Genomic DNA, 17,888 nt, shown 5'->3' with positions numbered 1-17,888 from the left:
GGCATGGACAAAAATGTTTGGTTCCTAACTAAATGGCCTGGCTGTCTCATATTTAATGGGTACTGCATTTTTTCAGATATTTCCATAGTTCAACAAAATCAAAATTAAGACTGGGAACCTTAAACGCCATTTAAAGAATAGTCTTACAGTTTTTTTATTGGTCCTTGATATTCAGAATGTCAGTACAATCAGCGTTTTCTTCCAAAATCTTTACATCTTTATGGCAAACTTGATCTGAGACAGTGTTGCTGCTCTGATGTTCTGATTGTTGTACCCTGCAGTTGTGAGGCGGGCTTCAAAGATGGAGACCTTTTCATGTCCTACAAGAGCATGTTCCAGGATGTCCGGGATGCAGTAGACTGGGTTCACTTCAAGGTACAACCTGTTATTTTACCTCCTCTATGTTGTTGCACTGCTGAGTACTTTTACAGCTTTTAGACACTTGTTGCAATATTTTCACAGGGATCCTTAAAAGAAAAGACTGTTGAAAACCTGGAGAAGTACGTGGTAAAGGATGTAAGTTTAACCGTGTGTGTGTGTGTGTGTGTGCTTGTGTATTTTTTTTAATAATTATTTTGTGATTATTATTGTAATTTTAAAAGTTAATGTTGTTTGTTTAATGCTTCTGTTTGCCTCCCCTTAGGCGAAGCTTCCTCTGCTCCTCAGTCGCATGAATGAAGTCTCCAAAGTTTTTTTGGCCACTAACAGTGATTACAAATATACAGAGGTAAGATAAGATTTAAAATAAAAAATAGTGTGTTGTGTTTCTAACTCCTGCTCATGTTTAGGCTGCAGGATTACTGTGCTCTGTTGACAAGTCATCCATGATGACATATGACGTTGATAGAAAGCTGTTGATGACGAACGGTTTTACCTCAACATATTATACCTAATATGAACCAAGTGGTGCCACAAAAAGTGGGGAGTACCGCCCCCCAGCCCCCCCTGAAGCCCCGCCCTGATGCCTGCTCAACATCAGCATTAAACAGGTCCAGTGTCTTGTTTCCCTGGTTTGGCATTTCACAAACTGGGTGAACGTAGGAAGACTGGCTCTATATTCAGGTCACTGTGGAGCAGTCCCTGTCTCTGCAGTAGGGCTGTAACGATACACAATCTCACGATACGGTACGATACTGAGGTCACGATAACGATACCATATTATAGCAGTATTTTTTGAACAACCTTGAATGAGGAACATAATACTGGAAAAAACTGTCTTTTATTTGAAAGACACAAAATACAAAACAATACTGTGCATTTGCCCTATTGTTCCAGTTTGTAATGCTTTATAACTGTTTAAGTTTTAAAGAGAAAGCCAGGCCAACCATTTTCCACAAACTGAACTAAAAGTAAATGTCAGGTTTGCATTATGCATCTTCAGTTTCATACAAGTACAAATATTTAGCCACAAACTGAATAGTTTCTCTCTTGTATGACTTGCCTTCTTAAATAAATAAATAAAAGTAAATAAACAATGAAAAGTCCCAAACTCTAAAGTCAACATGACTGTTATTGATCTTGTTCCAGAGCTCAGAGCTTCACCTGCTCCAGCCTGAGGCCGTTAGGTGAACCCGGTATCGTTTCATCCCTCACACCTTTGGGGACGACACAATCTTTACATCATAAAAAACATTGATTCATGCTCACCTTATAAGTAAAAGTTCGGAGCTCAAAACTCTGCAAGCGTGATCGGGACGTAAAACGTTTCTTCTGAGCGCAGGAAGATTTTGGTCCGCGGGTCGAGGTCGTCACGTGATCCCGCTGCACCAATAGGATGTTACTAGTCAACACAATATATTCATATTAATAACCCAATATCGCGCTACAGTTTGTCACCTCCACGACACGTATCGTGACATTTTTGTATCGTGAAATTTCGTGGCACGATATATTGTTCCACCCCTACTCTGCAGCCTCGGCCGAGGGAGGGATGTAAACATTAACAGCTGAAAACTCCCTCAAGGTGGAATAAGACAGAGGACCAGCAGCAGCTGAGACATTTAAATGTTAACGTGTCTGAATGTTCCTTATTTGTCCTAATGTTAAAAGACCTTTTCTGTCTTCTTACAGAAAATCATGACCTACCTGTTTGACTTTCCTCATGGTCCAAAGGTAACACACCTGACTTCATAAAGTACATTTTACAAAGATATTGATTTGCGTAAAGCCAAAAATTAAACTGTACTTCCATCTGAACAAAATCACATCTTCATTGTTTTGTTTCAAATTCATTGTGGTGGTGTAGAAACCCAAAATCCTAAAAACAGTCATTGTCTAGATCAGGAGTCGGCAACCCGCGACTCTAGAGCCGCATGCGGGTTTTTTAGCGTCGCCCTGGTGGCTCCCTGGAGCTTTTTCAAAAATGTTTGACCTTTTTTTTCCTTCTTTTTTTTCTTCTTTTTCCTTATTTTTTTCTTGTTTTTTTCTTTTTCTTCTTTTTTTCCCTTTTTTCTATTTTTTTCTTTTTTCCTTTCCCTTTTAATCTCAACATTTTGACTTTTCTCGAAATTTTGACTTTTTTCTTTACATTTCAACTTTTTTCTCAACATTTTGACTTTTTTCACGAAATCTTGACTATTTCCCCGACATTTCGATTTTTTTCTCGAGATTGTACTTCAACATTAATCTTGACATTTCGACTTTTTTCTTGACATTGACCTTTTTCTCAACATTTCGACTTTTTTCCTCAACATTTCAACTTTTTTCTTGAGATTGTACTTCAACATTAATCTCAACGTTTTTACTTTTTTCTCGACATTTCGACTTTTTTCTCGAAGTTCATAATGAAAAAAAAAAACTTCTTCCTCTAAAATATTATTTTTATTTTTCTCCTTCCTGCCCCTAATACTCTTCCATAGATTTGTCCCATGGAAAGACATTAGCAGCTACATTTGCAGCCGAGGACCCAGATATAACTAATATAGAAACATGCAGCATGTGTTCTCTTCATTCTAAGGCTGATACAAGACTTTTCATTTTTTGCGGCTCCAGACATATTTGTTTTTTGTGTTTTTGGTCCAATATGGTTCTCAACATTTTGAGTTGCCGACCCCTGAGCTAGATGAACTTGTTGTAATCCTGAATGATGTGTGTCTTGATCTCCGGCAGCCGGACTCGCCCCACCAGGCCTGGCAGTCGTATTTTGACCTGATCCTGGTCGATGCCCGCAAGCCTGTGTTTTTTGGAGAGGGCACAGTGCTGCGGCAAGTCGACACTGTGAGTATGGAACTCATGGTCATTCATCATTTTACCACCTCTTTTAGTTCATATATGGACACATTTTTTGACACTTTTCAATAAAGAAAAACTACAACGGTCACTGGTGTAACTTGACACTGACAAAAACAATATTGAGTATTAAATCAATAAAAAACGGACTAATGACAATCAGACATTGCTTGTGAATTGTGGTTCAACAGAATGATGTTTTAAATTACCCTGGTCTGGAAAAATGAATCGCTGTCCCTGGAAAAGATCAACATTAATTTGACCACAGTGACATGTTAATCCAGAGTTTGTCTTCAGTCTTGAGTCAGTCAGTGTGACTATTTAAAGGGTCAGAAGTCATAACTCTGGTGTTTGGTATCCTGGAGTTCACACACTGAACCTGGGCCACAGGAAGCAAAGGAGAAACCTGTCTGAGGACATCAGAAATATTATAATTTATAATACAACCAAAACTAGGATTAGGATTTAAGAAAGATGCATATCGGTTACAGGAGTTAAAACATGAAGATACAGAACATTAGTGTGATACAAAACTATATATATACATAAATAGATATATATATTATGCTCCATATAATATGAAACGATTACAATAATAAGAATAATTGTTGTTGTAATAATCATTTTTATATATCTGTTAGTTGTTTTCTGAGATCCGTCTTCTGTTTGTTTTTTACTTAATTTTTCTGTCATATTTACATTTGTCGTCCTTCTTGTTTTGCATGTGTGTTTACTTTGCTGTTTTTTGCTGTTGTAGATTGTTTGTCCTTGTTGTATTAGTACAGTAGTACTACTATGAAGTAAACAAAGTTAAAAAGGGTAGGCACAATAAGCTTAAGTTTCAGCCTACACCTTTTGGTTGGTTTATTCCTTACTTCTTTTTTTTTCTTTTTTTTAATTATTTCTTTCCCACGAAAGGAAATGAAATGCAATATATTGTATCAATTGAAACTGATCAACCAAATAAACTACTACTACTACTACTACTACTACTACTACTACTACTACTACTACAACAACTACTAGTACTACAGAAAGACAATTCCAGATGAGCATGTTGAAGGTGAAGTCCTGTGACTACAGTTGGACATTTCATTGAGATGTTTCCGGTCCAGGGAACTATAGCCAACCTCTCTGGATGTGGACACAAGGAATATTTGAAGAGACGGCTGATGTGAATTGTGACCATAGAGCCCAGAACAACATAAAAAAGGGTCAAAGGAGCTCTGGTCAAGGTCCATCAGAGTCAGATTGCACAGATGACACTGTTTGAACCAGAGGGAAGACCAGGAGAACTCCAGTCTGGGAGGATGAGGCAAAACTGGAGCTTTTTGATAAGTCACATTAGATGAAGCCTTCAAAGAGACGAAGACTGTATCTGCTGTGGAACATGGAGGAGGCTCGGTTCTGTTCTGCAGCTGCGTGCTGCGTCTGGTACAGGGGGTCTCAAATCCTTGCAGGGACAATGAAACCTCAAGACCATCCACACATTCTGGAGACAATTGTACCAGAAAGCTTGGTCTCCGTCGCAGGATAATGACCCAAAACACACAACTAGAAACCAGCCAAGAACCACTCAGAACCAAACACTGGACTGTTCTGAAGTGTCAGGGACCAGAACACCTGTCTACAGGTGGACACTAGTCTATCAACTTTTAATTACATTTCTTTAAGAACTGTTGCTTAAAGGGGACCTATTACGGCATCTAATACCTATTTTAAACAGGCCTTGAATGTCTTAAAAACAAGCTTTTGATTGTTTTTGCTAAATAAATTAGAAATTCAGCCTCTGAGCCATGTCTTTATCTTCCCATTCTCTAACCTCATTATCTATGCAGGATTCTGAGTGGGCGGGGCTATGATAATGAGGCTCTCTGCTGATTGGCTGCCTGAATGACGCGATACACCGCTACGGAAAAATGGCGGAAGCTCCAGCCGGTGGAGTTAGTTGTGGGCGTGGTTTCACGCATCGCTCCGTCGTTACGTAACGACAGGAGCAGAATCTTATTGGCTCGTAGATCCACATCACACTGGACGGCTCATCCGGGCGGCTGTACAGACACTGCAGAATCTGGTTGCTTTCCTCCTTCTCTGAGTTGGCAGGCTGAGGGGAGACCACTTTATATATGTTAAAGCAAGAAAAAACCTGTTTTTCATAATAGGTCCCCTTTAAACAATTAGTGTAATTTTGAGATTTTTGCATCTTCAGTTTTTATTTAAAGAATGTTTTTCCACACCAAAGCTTTTTAGATTTTTTAGATTCTATTTATATATTTATATTGTATGTTCCAAATATGAGGTGTGCATGACTTGGTCCTGCTCTGTTTCAGGCGACGGGTCGTCTGAAGATCGGCACGTACACCGGCCCGCTCCGGCACGGCACCGTCTACTCAGGAGGTGAGGAGGACTTTACACCTCAAAGTTAAACATTTCCAAGGCTCACTGCCTTTTAGTATGTTTGTGGTTCTGAGTGCTTGACATGGGACATCACTCTCAAATGATGAGTTTACTTATTGAATTAGATTTTTGTAATGGAATATCCCAGTAGAAATACCAGGAAGTGTCAGGGTACATACAGACCTGGATGATGCATGACACTGCATTGGTGGGAATGATGTGACCCAAGTCTCAAGGTTCTCTAACAGAAGTTATGGGACGTCAGTGTTGTCAAGGTGAGGTCAGGTGCTTCTGCCAGGAGCACCGTTTCTGGGAGCAGTAGGGATGCTTCTTTTCCTTTTTTGGCCTGCAGCACATAGCAACTAAGATCAGAAGGAATGTGAGGATCCGTCCTTGATGTCTCCAGTCAGCTGTTTCCCTCAGCTGACCGGGACCACCTCCTCGTGGCCTCGGATCAGCGGATGTGTATGTGAGGTTGAGGACACCCAGATTAGGATCTGCTTTGTAGAGAGAACAGGAGGAAGCAGGAGGCCTTTCTGCATCTCTGTGCTCGTCCAAACCAGCCTGTATTTGTTCAAAAAAAATCAACATCCACACTGGCCTTTTGGCTCCAGTTTGTAAAACACCTCCACCCATATTTCAACGCTGTTATCCTCCAGTGTTGGTCAGATGATGTGGGCTGGGGGAATTAGGAAAGAAAACACCGTCAACCAGAAGAGTTTACGGCAACATTCAGAAGGCAGCGGGCTGCTTTTGGTAGAGTATTGTGGATGAGCATAGCTGTAATAAAAGTTTAAAGTTTAGCTTAGTTTAGTTTTCTACCAGAGCACGTAAAACTGGTGAAAAGTTGGGAGTGCAGCAGGGAGGCTGGTGGGTTTAAACAGGGTTTAAACGGCCCACGTCTGTGGAACAGCCTGCCGGAAAAACCTCAGGCCCGCAGAGACTGTTGATGCTTTTAAAAGCTCAAGACTCACCTTTTTAAATCAGCTTTTAGCTGATTCCTTTTAGTCTTTCTCATATACCCTTGTTTTAACTACCTGTTTTTGTTGTTTTAACCCCAAGTTTTATGCTCTTATGGTTTTAAGTTGTTCTTATGTTTTATTTTAGCAGGTCTTGCTTTTTAGACCTACTTCTAAGATTTTATGTTATACTTTTGCCCCAGGTTCTTCAGACATTGTCTGTGACTTGCTCGGAGTGAAAGGAAAGGACATCGTCTACATTGGAGACCACATTTTTGGGGACATTCTCAAGTCCAAGAAGCGTCAGGGCTGGAGGACGTTCCTGGTCATACCTGAGCTGGCTCAGGAGCTGCACGTGTGGACCGACAAGAGCTGTGAGAGGATTCATTACCTCATCTAGCACCGTTCAGATCTTTTCTTTCTTTTTTGTCTGCATATATATTAATGGTTAATACCATGTTGGTAAAAACCTAAGGCATATATATATATAATATATATATATATATATATATATATATATGCATTTTTATTAAATAATATATATCATATTTTTTTTTATTTATGTATATTATACATACATATATATATATTTTTATTTTTTATTTTTTCCCTTTTATTCCCCTATTTCCCTATTTTATTTCCCTTACCATTCAGAGATCTGAATACACCAACCAATCCAAACGGTGTGTCCAGACGTCTGACTGGTGTCGTACATCAAAGTTTACTAATGCAAATGTTTTTCAGCCATGTTTGATGAACTCCGGTCGTTGGACTGCTTCCTCGCAGAGCTTTACAAGTGAGTCCCCTTTTTCTGTGAGGTTAACTCTTAGAGAGCACGCCCTCTGTCGGCTGTGAGGTTGAAGGGAATGATGCTGCAAAGTTTCATTTGTGTGTTGATCTTCATCTGAAGTTGTCTTCAACCAATTTTAATGTTTTATTATGTTGTTAAACATAGAACCGTAGTTTCTTTTCACAACGGCATGTTTGATCCTAGACTTCAGACCCCTCTTTCAACCTAGATGTGAATGTCCTCAGTTTAAAGCTTGGGTCATTTCAACGGTAACTTTGGTAATTTCCAAAAGTAGCTCAAATAAGAAATGCTGTTCCTGAGCAATTGTTTATAGATGTTCAATCATCCCCCCCCAGGAATCTGGACAGCAGCAGCAACGAGAGACCTGACATAAGCTCTTTGCAGAGACGCATCAAGGTACGGCACTGCTTCCCTTTGCTCCTGCCTTTTTTCCTTCCTCTTGTAAGTTTAAGGTTTAGGAAAACGATAGGACAGGGAACGAGGGGTCATCTTGCAGTGTTTTCTTTGGTTTAGGGGAGGTGAGGGGAAAAGAAAGGAACCAGCACTACGCAAGCTTTAGTTCATGCCCCCTTTCTGCCTGGCTGTTGCTGCTGTAGGGATAATGTGGCTTCAGGGTCCAGTCCAAAAACACTGGGACAGGAAATGGGACTAAGGATCAATCTGGCGAGTTTGGGGTTGGAGGAAAACCTGCACTACCCACTGTGGCATCATTTCATTCTACTTTTGAGACATGTCTTATGGCGCTTTTCCACTAGTACCTACTCAGCCCGACTCAACTCACCTCGGTTTGGTTCTTTCCCACCAGGGGTCTAACGTGCTGAGTAGATACTTTTCTGTAACTATTCTGCTGAGGTTCTAAGCTGCTGAGTCGGCTGTATCTGACATCATCACACTACAGGACACCGATTGGTCGTGGGGTTGGAGTCAGACGTCTGAGTGAGGATGTGACATCAGCGAAAAAGCAACTCTGACGGATTCTGTTCATTTTATTCAACCAGCAATAGCAGCTCAAAAGTCTGTTTCATGATCCAACTCTGAGGGTCAGATGTTCATAAACCTGGTGCTGAGGAGAGAATTAAAAAGGGATCTAGACGGTGATAAGGAACGACCAGATCTACCAGGAGCTCTGTCTCTTCATAGCTGCTCACGGCTCCAGATGACTTTTCAGCAGCGCAGAAACAAACTAACAAAAAAAAAAGCGTTGCTGCTTGAAGTTTCTCTCACTCTCATTTTTAACTTGATATCAAACACAAGCCACAGATCCAGCAGCACATCTATCATCTCCTCCAGGTTCTACATCGTTAGTGTTGTTGTCTCCTTCGTTTAGATACACAATCAAATACGTCACAGCAGCTTCTCCAACCTCCTACTTCTGCTCCAGGTGCTGAAAAGAAACCAGGGCGAGTCCAGTTGAGACGAGTAGGTACTAGTGTAAAAGCGCCAATAAAGTCCCATCACTGGTCCTTTTCTTGCCACTGTGAAATCCCATGTTTCTCTTTCCTGCCTCCGTGTGTGAACACTGCTATAACCCATCTCTGAACTAATCCAGAGTGCATGAAGCACCAACATCCACAATGTCCCAATGTGTCTGCACAGAGGCAGGAACGATGGCCGACAGGCACCGTAAAAGACGCCAAGGCCTAACCCTGCCAGCACGTCTTTACTTAAGAGCTCAAGAGTCATCACGGTTTATCATTGCTAAGGTTCACGAACCTCAACACTGTGTTCTTGTTCTGATCAGGAACCCTTCAGTTTGTCATGAGCACAGAAACTTCTGTGCACTTTCCCACCAATGTGGTGAAACGTCTGCCTCTAAAAACCAACACCGACACTGATGAGCTGCACAAACACTGAGGTCACCCAGAGATCGCACAGTCAAGGAAACCTGTTCTCATCTCCACAACAAATGCACCTTATGTTTCCTCTTGAGAATGGCTTTCTTCTTAAAACCCTTTAGTCCTTGTCACATCACAACACTGCAAAAACTCTGTCTTATTTCTAGTTCTAGTTAAACAAATCTCATTACACTTAAAACAAGACTCATCACTGGAAAAAACAACAATTTTCACCTGTTTCAAGTAGATTTTCACTTGAAATAAGTAGAAGAATCTGCCAGTGGAACAAGATTTTTTTGCTTGTAATTAAGTAAGTTAAATCTTGTCCCACTGGCAGATTTTTCTACTTATTTCAAGTGAAAATTTTCTTGAAACAGGTGAAAATTGTCAAATAACATTTTATTTTTCTGGTAATGACTCTTGTTTTAAATGTAATGAGATTTTTTGTCTAAAAATGAGACCTTTTAACTAGAAATAAGACAAATATTCCTGGTAAGATTTTGAGTTTTTGCAGTGCAGTTCCATCAAGACTTTAATGCAGGCTCTCAGTATCCTGTTGATGTTGTACCAAGCAGTATCCATGAGTGCGCTTTTCCTGCAGTCGATCCGGGCAGTGCACAGATTGGTTTGGGGCATCTTGCAGTCCTTGCCAACTGTCTTGTCAACCAGTAATTGGTGCTTGGCTCCTCTAGTGACCCTGCCAATTTCCTTCTGAGCTGTGTGAATATGAGAAGGCGTGTACCTACTTCTCTTGGCCGCTCCAGGGGCAGGTGATTGGTCGGTAGTTGGATGGCACCGCCCCTGCCTGAGGGCCTTCAGGATGAGGACTGTACTGCCTTGGGTCAGTCATTCTGCCTGGTTCCCAGTGGAACAAGATTTTTTCGTTTGTAATGAGAAGATAAATCTTGTCCCACAGGCAGATTTTTCTACTTATTTCAAGTGAAAATTTACTTGAAACAAGTAAAAATTGTCAAATAACAAGTTATGGTTCTGGTAAGGACTCTTATTTTAAAGTTATTCTATGCAGTCTTTCTAGAGCTAGCAAGATTTGAAAGTGGCGCTTCCTCTAAGCCCGGCCCACGAGCGCTCCGTCCAAAGCCTCGCCCCCACAAACACGAACGCGCTTAGGATTATTAAACATTTTGGACAGCACATTTACAGCAAAACTACCCCATGTCTCATTCACCTGTAAGCGAGGTCGGTTTTAGGGGGGGCAGGGGGGGGGGGCTGTGCCCACCCAAACGTGCCCACCCAAACGTGCCCACCGGCGTCTCCATCCCGGAGAGCGTCTGTGAACGGCACGGCAGCGCACTGTGGTGCTGCAGGCTCTAAAGCCACGGCTACGCCGTAGCCTACGGCGTAGCTGCGGCAACACAGCCCGCACGGCACCGCAGCGCGCTGCCGTTCACCGGCGCTCTCCGCTCTCGCCGTGAGACGCCTATATCCCCACGGACCCCATACAGCTTCCGAGCCGGAGCTCCTGCGGCTTTTCACGGCTGCGGCTGTTCACGTGTCCCCGCGGGCTGCTGCTGCTGCAGAGGCTGCTGGGCAGAGAGGAGCAGCAGCAGCGGACTAACGGCTCCCGCTCCCCGGTTACACACAGCGGAGACCGAGCTGCTCTGGAAATAACTAAATAATAACTATATACTGGGGTCCGTGGCAGAAGGGAGGGAGGGAGGGGGTTACACTGGGACACTGTGAGCCCAGGAGGACCCGTGGAAGTGAACACGTCGGGCTGCTGGAAGCGAGTGTGCGCATGGGACAGGGCGGGGGGACGTGGTTTAAAATGAAGACATCTGATTGGTTCTTTCCCTTCCTGGACCTGGACCAATCCGTATCATTCGGACCGAATGGGGGGGGCTTAGAGGTGCCATTTTCAATCAAAATTTCAATCAAGGAGAATGCCTTTAAGTGTAATGAGATTTTTTGACTAAAAATGAGACATTTTAACTAGAAATAAGACAAATATTCCTGGTAAGATTGAGTTTTTGCAGTGAATATTGGTGTGTTTTTGTTCTGTTCCCCAGAAAGTCACCCATGACATGGACATGTGTTACGGGATGATGGGCAGCCTGTTCCGCAGCGGATCTCGACAGACGCTGTTTGCCTCGCAGGTGATGCGCTACGCCGACCTGTACGCTGCCTCGTTCATCAACCTGCTGTACTACCCCTTCAGTTATCTCTTCAGAGCCGCCCATGTGCTGGTGAGAACCTACTGTACAATTATACCTAAAGCACAACTACTCCTAACTTTCTTTTCACAGCAATGGAAATGGTTCCATTTCTTTCAGTGAGGAAGTTGTAATTAGTGTCTAACTTCTATGAATCTGTCGCTCTTAGCTGCCTCCTTAACTCCTACATGTTTCATTTAGAAGCAGTATAATAGTCATGAACAGTGGGTACGGAAAGTATTCAGACCCCTTTCAGTTTTTCCCTCTTTGTTTCATTGCAGCCATTTGCTAAAATCAAAAAGTTCATTTTATTTCATTGTCTTGTTGGAAGGTGAACCTTTGGCCCAGTCTGAGGTCCTGAACACTGGAAGAGGTTTTCTGCCAGGACATCTCTGTACTTGGCCACGTTCATCTTTGCTTCAATTGCAACCAGTCGTCCGGTCCCTGCAGCTGAAAAACAGCCCCATAGCATGATGCTGCCACCCCCATGTTACTGCTGGGATTGTATTGTACGGTGGCTGAGACCGCCATTGCTGAAAATAAAAGTAATGCTGCAAACAGAAACAAACGCTGCTGCAAATAAAATAAACGCTGCAAACAAAAAGAAACGCTGAAAATATAAAGAAACCCTGCTCCAAATAAAATAAACCCCGCTGCAAATAAAATAAAAAAACGACGCAAATAAAAAAGCCACAATGGAAGTGAATTACCGGGGACTATTTTTGCCGATGCACCGGTGTTTTCATGTGAGAGGAGAAGAAGAAGATAAAAAAATTACACGTAGCGACGTTGGACACTAACCTTTTCACTTATTTTCTCGTTCGTTGTTCTTCTTATTCCTCGCTCTTCTTATTTTTTCCTTTTCACTTACGTCCTCTTCGTCGTCTTCTTCTCCTCTCACGTAAAAAACACCGGTGCATCAGCAAAAATAGTCCCCGGTTATTCACTTCCGTTGTGGCTTTTTTATTTGCGTCGTTTAGTTTTTTTTTGCAGCAGCGTTTATTATTTTATTTGCAGTGGGGTTTCTTTATATTTGCAGCGGCGTTTGTTTTTATTTGCAGCGTTTATTTTATTTGCAAAGCGTTTATTTTATTTGCAGCAGCGTTTATTTTTATTTCCAGCGTTTCTTTAATTTGCAGCTGCGTTTGTTTCTGTTTGCAGCGTTTCTTTTATTTTCAGCAATGGCGGGTCTCGCCCACCGTAGTATTGGGCAGGTGATGAGCAGTGCCTGCTTTTCTCCACACATACTGCTTAGAATTAACGCCAAAAAGTTTAATTTTGGTCTCATCAGACCAGAGAATGTTATTTCTCATAGTCTGTGAAACATTCATGTGTTTTTTGGCTCTCATATGTCTTGCACTGAGGAAAGGCTTCCGTCGGGCCAAAGACTGGTGAGGACTGCAGTGATCCGTCTCCCTGATGCATCTCTGGAGCTCAGCCACACTGATCTGTGGGTTCTCCTTTACCTCTCTCCCCTCAGTCTGGACGGCCCGGTCCAGGAAGAGTTCTGATCCTCCGAAACTTCTTCCATTGAAGGATTCTGGAGGCCACTGTGCTCTTAGGAACCTTGAGTGCTGCAGAAATTCTTTTGTAAACTTGGCCACATCTGTGACACAATCCTGTCTCTGAATTCCCTGGGCAGTTCCTTCCACCTCGTGATTCTGCACATGCACCGTGAGCTGTCAGCTCTTATATAGGCAGGTGTGTGCCTTCCCAATCAGTCCAATCAGTTTAATTAAACGCATCTGGACTCCAATGGAGGATCAGAACCATCTCAAGGAGGATCAGAAGAAATGGACAGTTAAATATGAGTGTCACAGCAAAGGGTCTGAATACTTATGACCATGTCATGTTTCAGTTTTTCTTTTTTAATACATTTGCAAAAATGTCTACATTTCTGTTTCTGTCCAGATGGGGTGCTCAGTGTACGTTAATGAGAAACAAGAGGAACTTTTTTGATTTTACCAAATGGCTGCAATGAAACAAGAGGGAAACATTTAAAGGGGTCTGAATACTTTCATGTACTTGAACGTTGGAGGCGGTTTTAAATCAGAGCCCTTTTCCTCTTCCTGGATGAAGAACTGGGGTTTAATGTGTGCTGGTTATGGGTGTTATTGCTCCTCCATAAAACCACCACTGATCTAACATTTGCAGATTTTGATATGAACGTGCTGAAGACATTTGTTTGGCTTTTCTCTGGGAGGGGTGGGGTTCATAGTGGAACGGACGTTGCTGATTGTTGGTCTCTTTCTCCAGATGCCTCACGAGTCGACGGTGGAGCACTCGCACATCAGAATCATGGACACAGAGTCACCGCTGGCCACACGAAACCGCCACGACGTTGACCTTAAAGAGATGGAGTGCAAACGGCACCAGTTAACTCGCTCCGTCAGTGAGATCCACCCCCCACACTTCTTCCCTCAGGCCCCACAGGAGATCACCCACTGCCACGATGAGGACGATGACGAGGAGGAGGAAGAGGAGGAGGAGGAGGAGGAGGAGTAGAACAGATATCCAGGGTTTCCTATTTGAATGTTTGAAGAGTATATTTTCTTTTATAACCGAACTGTTACAGCTGATCCGCTGACTGGCTGATATGTTTTAAACATTCACTCAAATCTGAACTTGTACGTGGTGGTGACTTTAAACCACCTGACTCTGAGCCATCTCTTTATCTTTGTTACATTAGGGAGATGTGAAGTCACTTTGACTATTCCAAATGTTACTTTGTTCCCTGTTTTTGTTGCTTGGCAGTCTTTCATGTTGTACTATATCCTAGTAAACTGCATACAGTGCACTCAGTGCGCTGCTATGGCTCTTGTGTTTTCAGGGCAATTTGTGTGTTTGTTTCTTTGTCCCTCAGCAATAATCCATGTTCCAGACCAGATATCAGCACCACTCAAGCTAACTTTCTTATAATTGTTGAAAAGATCCATGTCTGTAGATGATATTTTGGTATAATAACCTTCCTGAGTGGCAGCTGTATCAGAGTTATCAGCTCATGAAGTTCATAAAATTACATTTTAGATGGTGCATATCCTGGTTTAGACTCATGTACAGGAAATCTGTCAATGTTTCACTATATTGTCTTTGGTATCATTTTAAAGGGGATCTATTAGGCATTCATTCTAAAATGTAGTTTTCTGAAGGGGGTTTTAACTTCATGAGCTGATAACTATGATCCAGCTGCCACTCAGGAAGGGTTATCATACCAAAATATCAACTACAGACATGGATATTTTCAAAAATCATAAGCAAGTTTTGTCACCTTGAGTGGTGCTGACAAGTGAAATTTTGGGCTCTGGCCCCTGGACTACAAGAAGATGGAAATGGTATTGTGAAGCAAGTTGCTAGAGCAAGGCCAGAGAGAAGGACGTTATTCTGTTAGATGGGATTGATGGTGTTGAAAGCTGCAGCCCAGCGGTCCTGCAGTGGGACGTTGGCAGCAAACCCTTGGGATCAGCACTGCTCAGTGAAGTATCAGCTCCAGCTAACAGAGCGATGTTAAAGTTCCCCCGCAGGAGCAGCAGCGGAGCAGGACACCGCTCAGCAGGCAGGAACGGCTGTCAAAGGGAGCAATCTCTGATCCCTTCCTTCTTTCACTGTAAAGACTTTATCTGGAATGGTGGGAGAAAAATATTCACACACATTAAAACAATAACTGAAAATAATAATTACTGTGTTCTAGAATCTGATCCTGACGGAAGAGTATTAGGGCCATGCAGGAGAAAAACTATTTGAGAGGGAAAGATTTTTTTTTTATTGTGCACTTCGAGAAAAAAGTCAAAATGGCAAGAATAATGTTGACATACAATTTCAAGAATAAAGTCGAAGTTTTCTCGACATTTTGACTTTTTTTTCGAAGTGCATAATGAAAAATAAATCTTCCTCCTCTAAAATATTTGTATTTTCTCCTGCCTGGCCCTGATACTCTTCCGTAGATCCTTCCACAGCGGGAGGTGATCTTGTTTTGTGACCATCACCAGAACACAACAGATGAATGTTAACGCTGGAACAACAACTAGAGCTGGCCTTTGGATCAGCTGTTATGAAGCTAATGACTACTTGATGAAGCTTTTGAGCTGTTTGAGGATGTTGGACAGATGTCTTATTATTTCACAAGGGTTGAAGTCTGGGGACGAGGCCAAGAAGTTTGATTCCCTAATGTTTGATTTATTCTGATGTTGATTTGCTTCTTATGCTTTGAATGGCTGTCTTGTTGCATAAGCCACTTGTGAGCCGAGGCCTGTCCTTGGCCTCTGCAGGGCTGGTTCCAGAGTTCATGGTGAGCAACGACTGCCAGAACTCTGAGAAGTGTGGAATCAGTCCAGGGTTACACCGTGTGTTACTGCAGCACTCCTGTCCGCCTGCTGCTGCTCTGTTCACATGTTTAATCTTTTTTTTTTTTTTTTAAACTTAAAATTTTTATTGATTTTCAACAAGGTATATAACAAACAAAACAAAATAGTCACAGTACCAGAACAGTTGTTGCCATGTCTTCAATAAGCCAGTGTTGTAGGTTACATCAAGATTTATATCATTGTCTTATCCTAATTAACTTGGACGGAAGGTTGTATATTCAGAAATTCACAGTCTATCTAAAGCAGGGGGGAGAGACAGATCCCCACTCACTCCCTTACTTAGCAAGAAAGCCTCTGCTGCAGGGGGACCGACATGATCCACTGGGTGGTGCCTCTCACCCTTCTTCTCCTCTCCTCTTCCATTTTTTATTTATTATAAGTATCTCATAGCCATCATTGTTGTCCATAGTTCTTGTAATATGTTGTGCTGGCCGCTTTTGACCTCAGAACTGCCTTAATCCTTCGTGGCCTAGATGCAACAAGGTCCTGGAAACTTTCCTCAGAGAGTTTAGTCCATATTGACATGATGTTGCTGCAGATTTGTCGGCTGCACATCCATGATGCTAGTCTCCCGTTCCACCACATCCCAAAGGTTCTCTACTGGACTGAGATCTGGTGACTGTGGAGAACATTTAAGCAGTGAACTCATTGTCATGTTCAAGAAACCAGTCTGAGATGATTCTTTATGACCTGTTATCCTGCTGGAAGTAGCATCAGAAGATGGTCCTGTGGTGATAAAGGGATGGACATGGTCAGCAACAACACTCAGGTCGGTTGTGGCGTTGACACGATGTGAGTTGGTCCTAATGGGTCCAAAGTGTGCCAGGAAAATATCCCTCCCACCATGACACCACCGCCACCTGCCTGAACCGTTGATGAAGGCAGGATGGATCCATGCTTTCATGTTGTTGACTCCAAATTCTGACCCTTACATCTAAATATTGCAGCAGAAATGGAGACTCATCAGACCAGGCAACGTTTTCCTTCTACTGTTGTCCAGTTCTGGTGAGCCTGTGTGAATTGTAGCCTCAGTTTCCTGTTCTCAGCTGACAGGAGTTGTCAGGTGTGGTGTTCTGCTGCTGAGGCCTATCCACCTCAAGGTTCCAGTGTTGTGGTTCAGAGATTCTCTTCTGCAAACCTCGGTTGCAACCAGTGGTTATTTGAGTTACTGCTGCCTTTCTATCGGCTCCAACCAGTCTGACCTCTGACCTCTGGCATCAACAAGGCGTTTCCACCCACAGAACCGATCACTGGATATTTTCTCTTTTTCGGACCATTCTCTGTAAACCTTAGAGATGGTTGTGGGTGAAAATCCCCGTAGAGTTTCTGAAATACTCAGACCAGCCCGTCTGGCACCAACAACCACGCCACGTTCAAAGTCACTTAAATCACCTTTCTTCCCCGTTCTGATGCTGGTTTGAACGGAAGAGTATCAGGGCCAGGCAGGAGAAAAATAAAAATAATATTTTAGAGGTTGAAGATTTTTTTTCCATTTTGCCCTTCGAGAAAAAAGTTAAAATGTCGAGAAAAATGTTGAAGAGCAATTTCGAGAATTGTATTTCAACTTTATTCTCGAAATTTCGACTTTATTCACGAAATATCGACTTTATTCTTGAAATTGTATTTCAACATTAATCTCGACATTTCAACTTTTTTCTCGACATTTCGACTTTTTTCTCGAAGTGCACAATATAAAAAAAAACTTCCCCTGTCAAATATTTTTTCTCCTGCCTGGCCCTGATACTCTTCCGTAGGTTTGAACTACAGCAGATCGTCTTGACCGTGTCTACAGCCTAAATGCACTGAGTTGCCGCCATGTGATTGGCTAGTTAGAAATTTGCGTTAATTAGCAGTTGGACAGGTGTACCTATATATACAATAAAGTATATATAATAAAGGGGCCGGTGAGTGTATAACTCTTCAAATAAAATCTAAACCTAAATGCAATTATAATACGTTCAAAAGCCTCACACTAAAACTCCCGTGCTGGGAATCAAAGCAGCCCCCCCCATGGGGCTGATAGAGAAGCACCAGCAGGGGCCAAAACGCTGCAGGTTCAGTGCTGGGGCCAATCAAAAACATATCCCTAAAGAGAGAGAGAATTTTACTTTCTTTGAGGTCAAAGG

General features: G+C 42.4%; 1 protein-coding gene across 2 annotated transcripts in view; it reads left to right on the top strand.

The window, feature by feature from the left end:
- LOC133463191 (cytosolic purine 5'-nucleotidase-like) overlaps positions 1 to 14,236 on the top strand; it is a 36,214-nt gene extending 21,978 nt beyond the window's left edge. For both annotated transcript variants that reach the window (XM_061744554.1, XM_061744555.1), the window contains exons 8-18: positions 282 to 375; positions 463 to 516; positions 644 to 727; positions 2,071 to 2,112; positions 3,109 to 3,216; positions 5,559 to 5,625; positions 6,788 to 6,958; positions 7,329 to 7,380; positions 7,731 to 7,791; positions 11,258 to 11,434; positions 13,658 to 14,236. In XM_061744554.1, coding sequence (XP_061600538.1) covers positions 282 to 375; positions 463 to 516; positions 644 to 727; positions 2,071 to 2,112; positions 3,109 to 3,216; positions 5,559 to 5,625; positions 6,788 to 6,958; positions 7,329 to 7,380; positions 7,731 to 7,791; positions 11,258 to 11,434; positions 13,658 to 13,906 — 1,159 coding nt within the window. In that variant the 3' untranslated portion in view covers positions 13,907 to 14,236. The remainder of the gene's footprint in view (positions 1 to 281; positions 376 to 462; positions 517 to 643; positions 728 to 2,070; positions 2,113 to 3,108; positions 3,217 to 5,558; positions 5,626 to 6,787; positions 6,959 to 7,328; positions 7,381 to 7,730; positions 7,792 to 11,257; positions 11,435 to 13,657) is intronic.
- Positions 14,237 to 17,888: the final 3,652 nt, after the last annotated feature.

The sequence above is a fragment of the Cololabis saira genome, chromosome 17, assembly GCF_033807715.1.
Source record: "Cololabis saira isolate AMF1-May2022 chromosome 17, fColSai1.1, whole genome shotgun sequence".
Taxonomy (NCBI): domain Eukaryota; kingdom Metazoa; phylum Chordata; class Actinopteri; order Beloniformes; family Belonidae; genus Cololabis; species Cololabis saira.
This window is presented reverse-complemented; position numbering and strand designations above follow the sequence as displayed.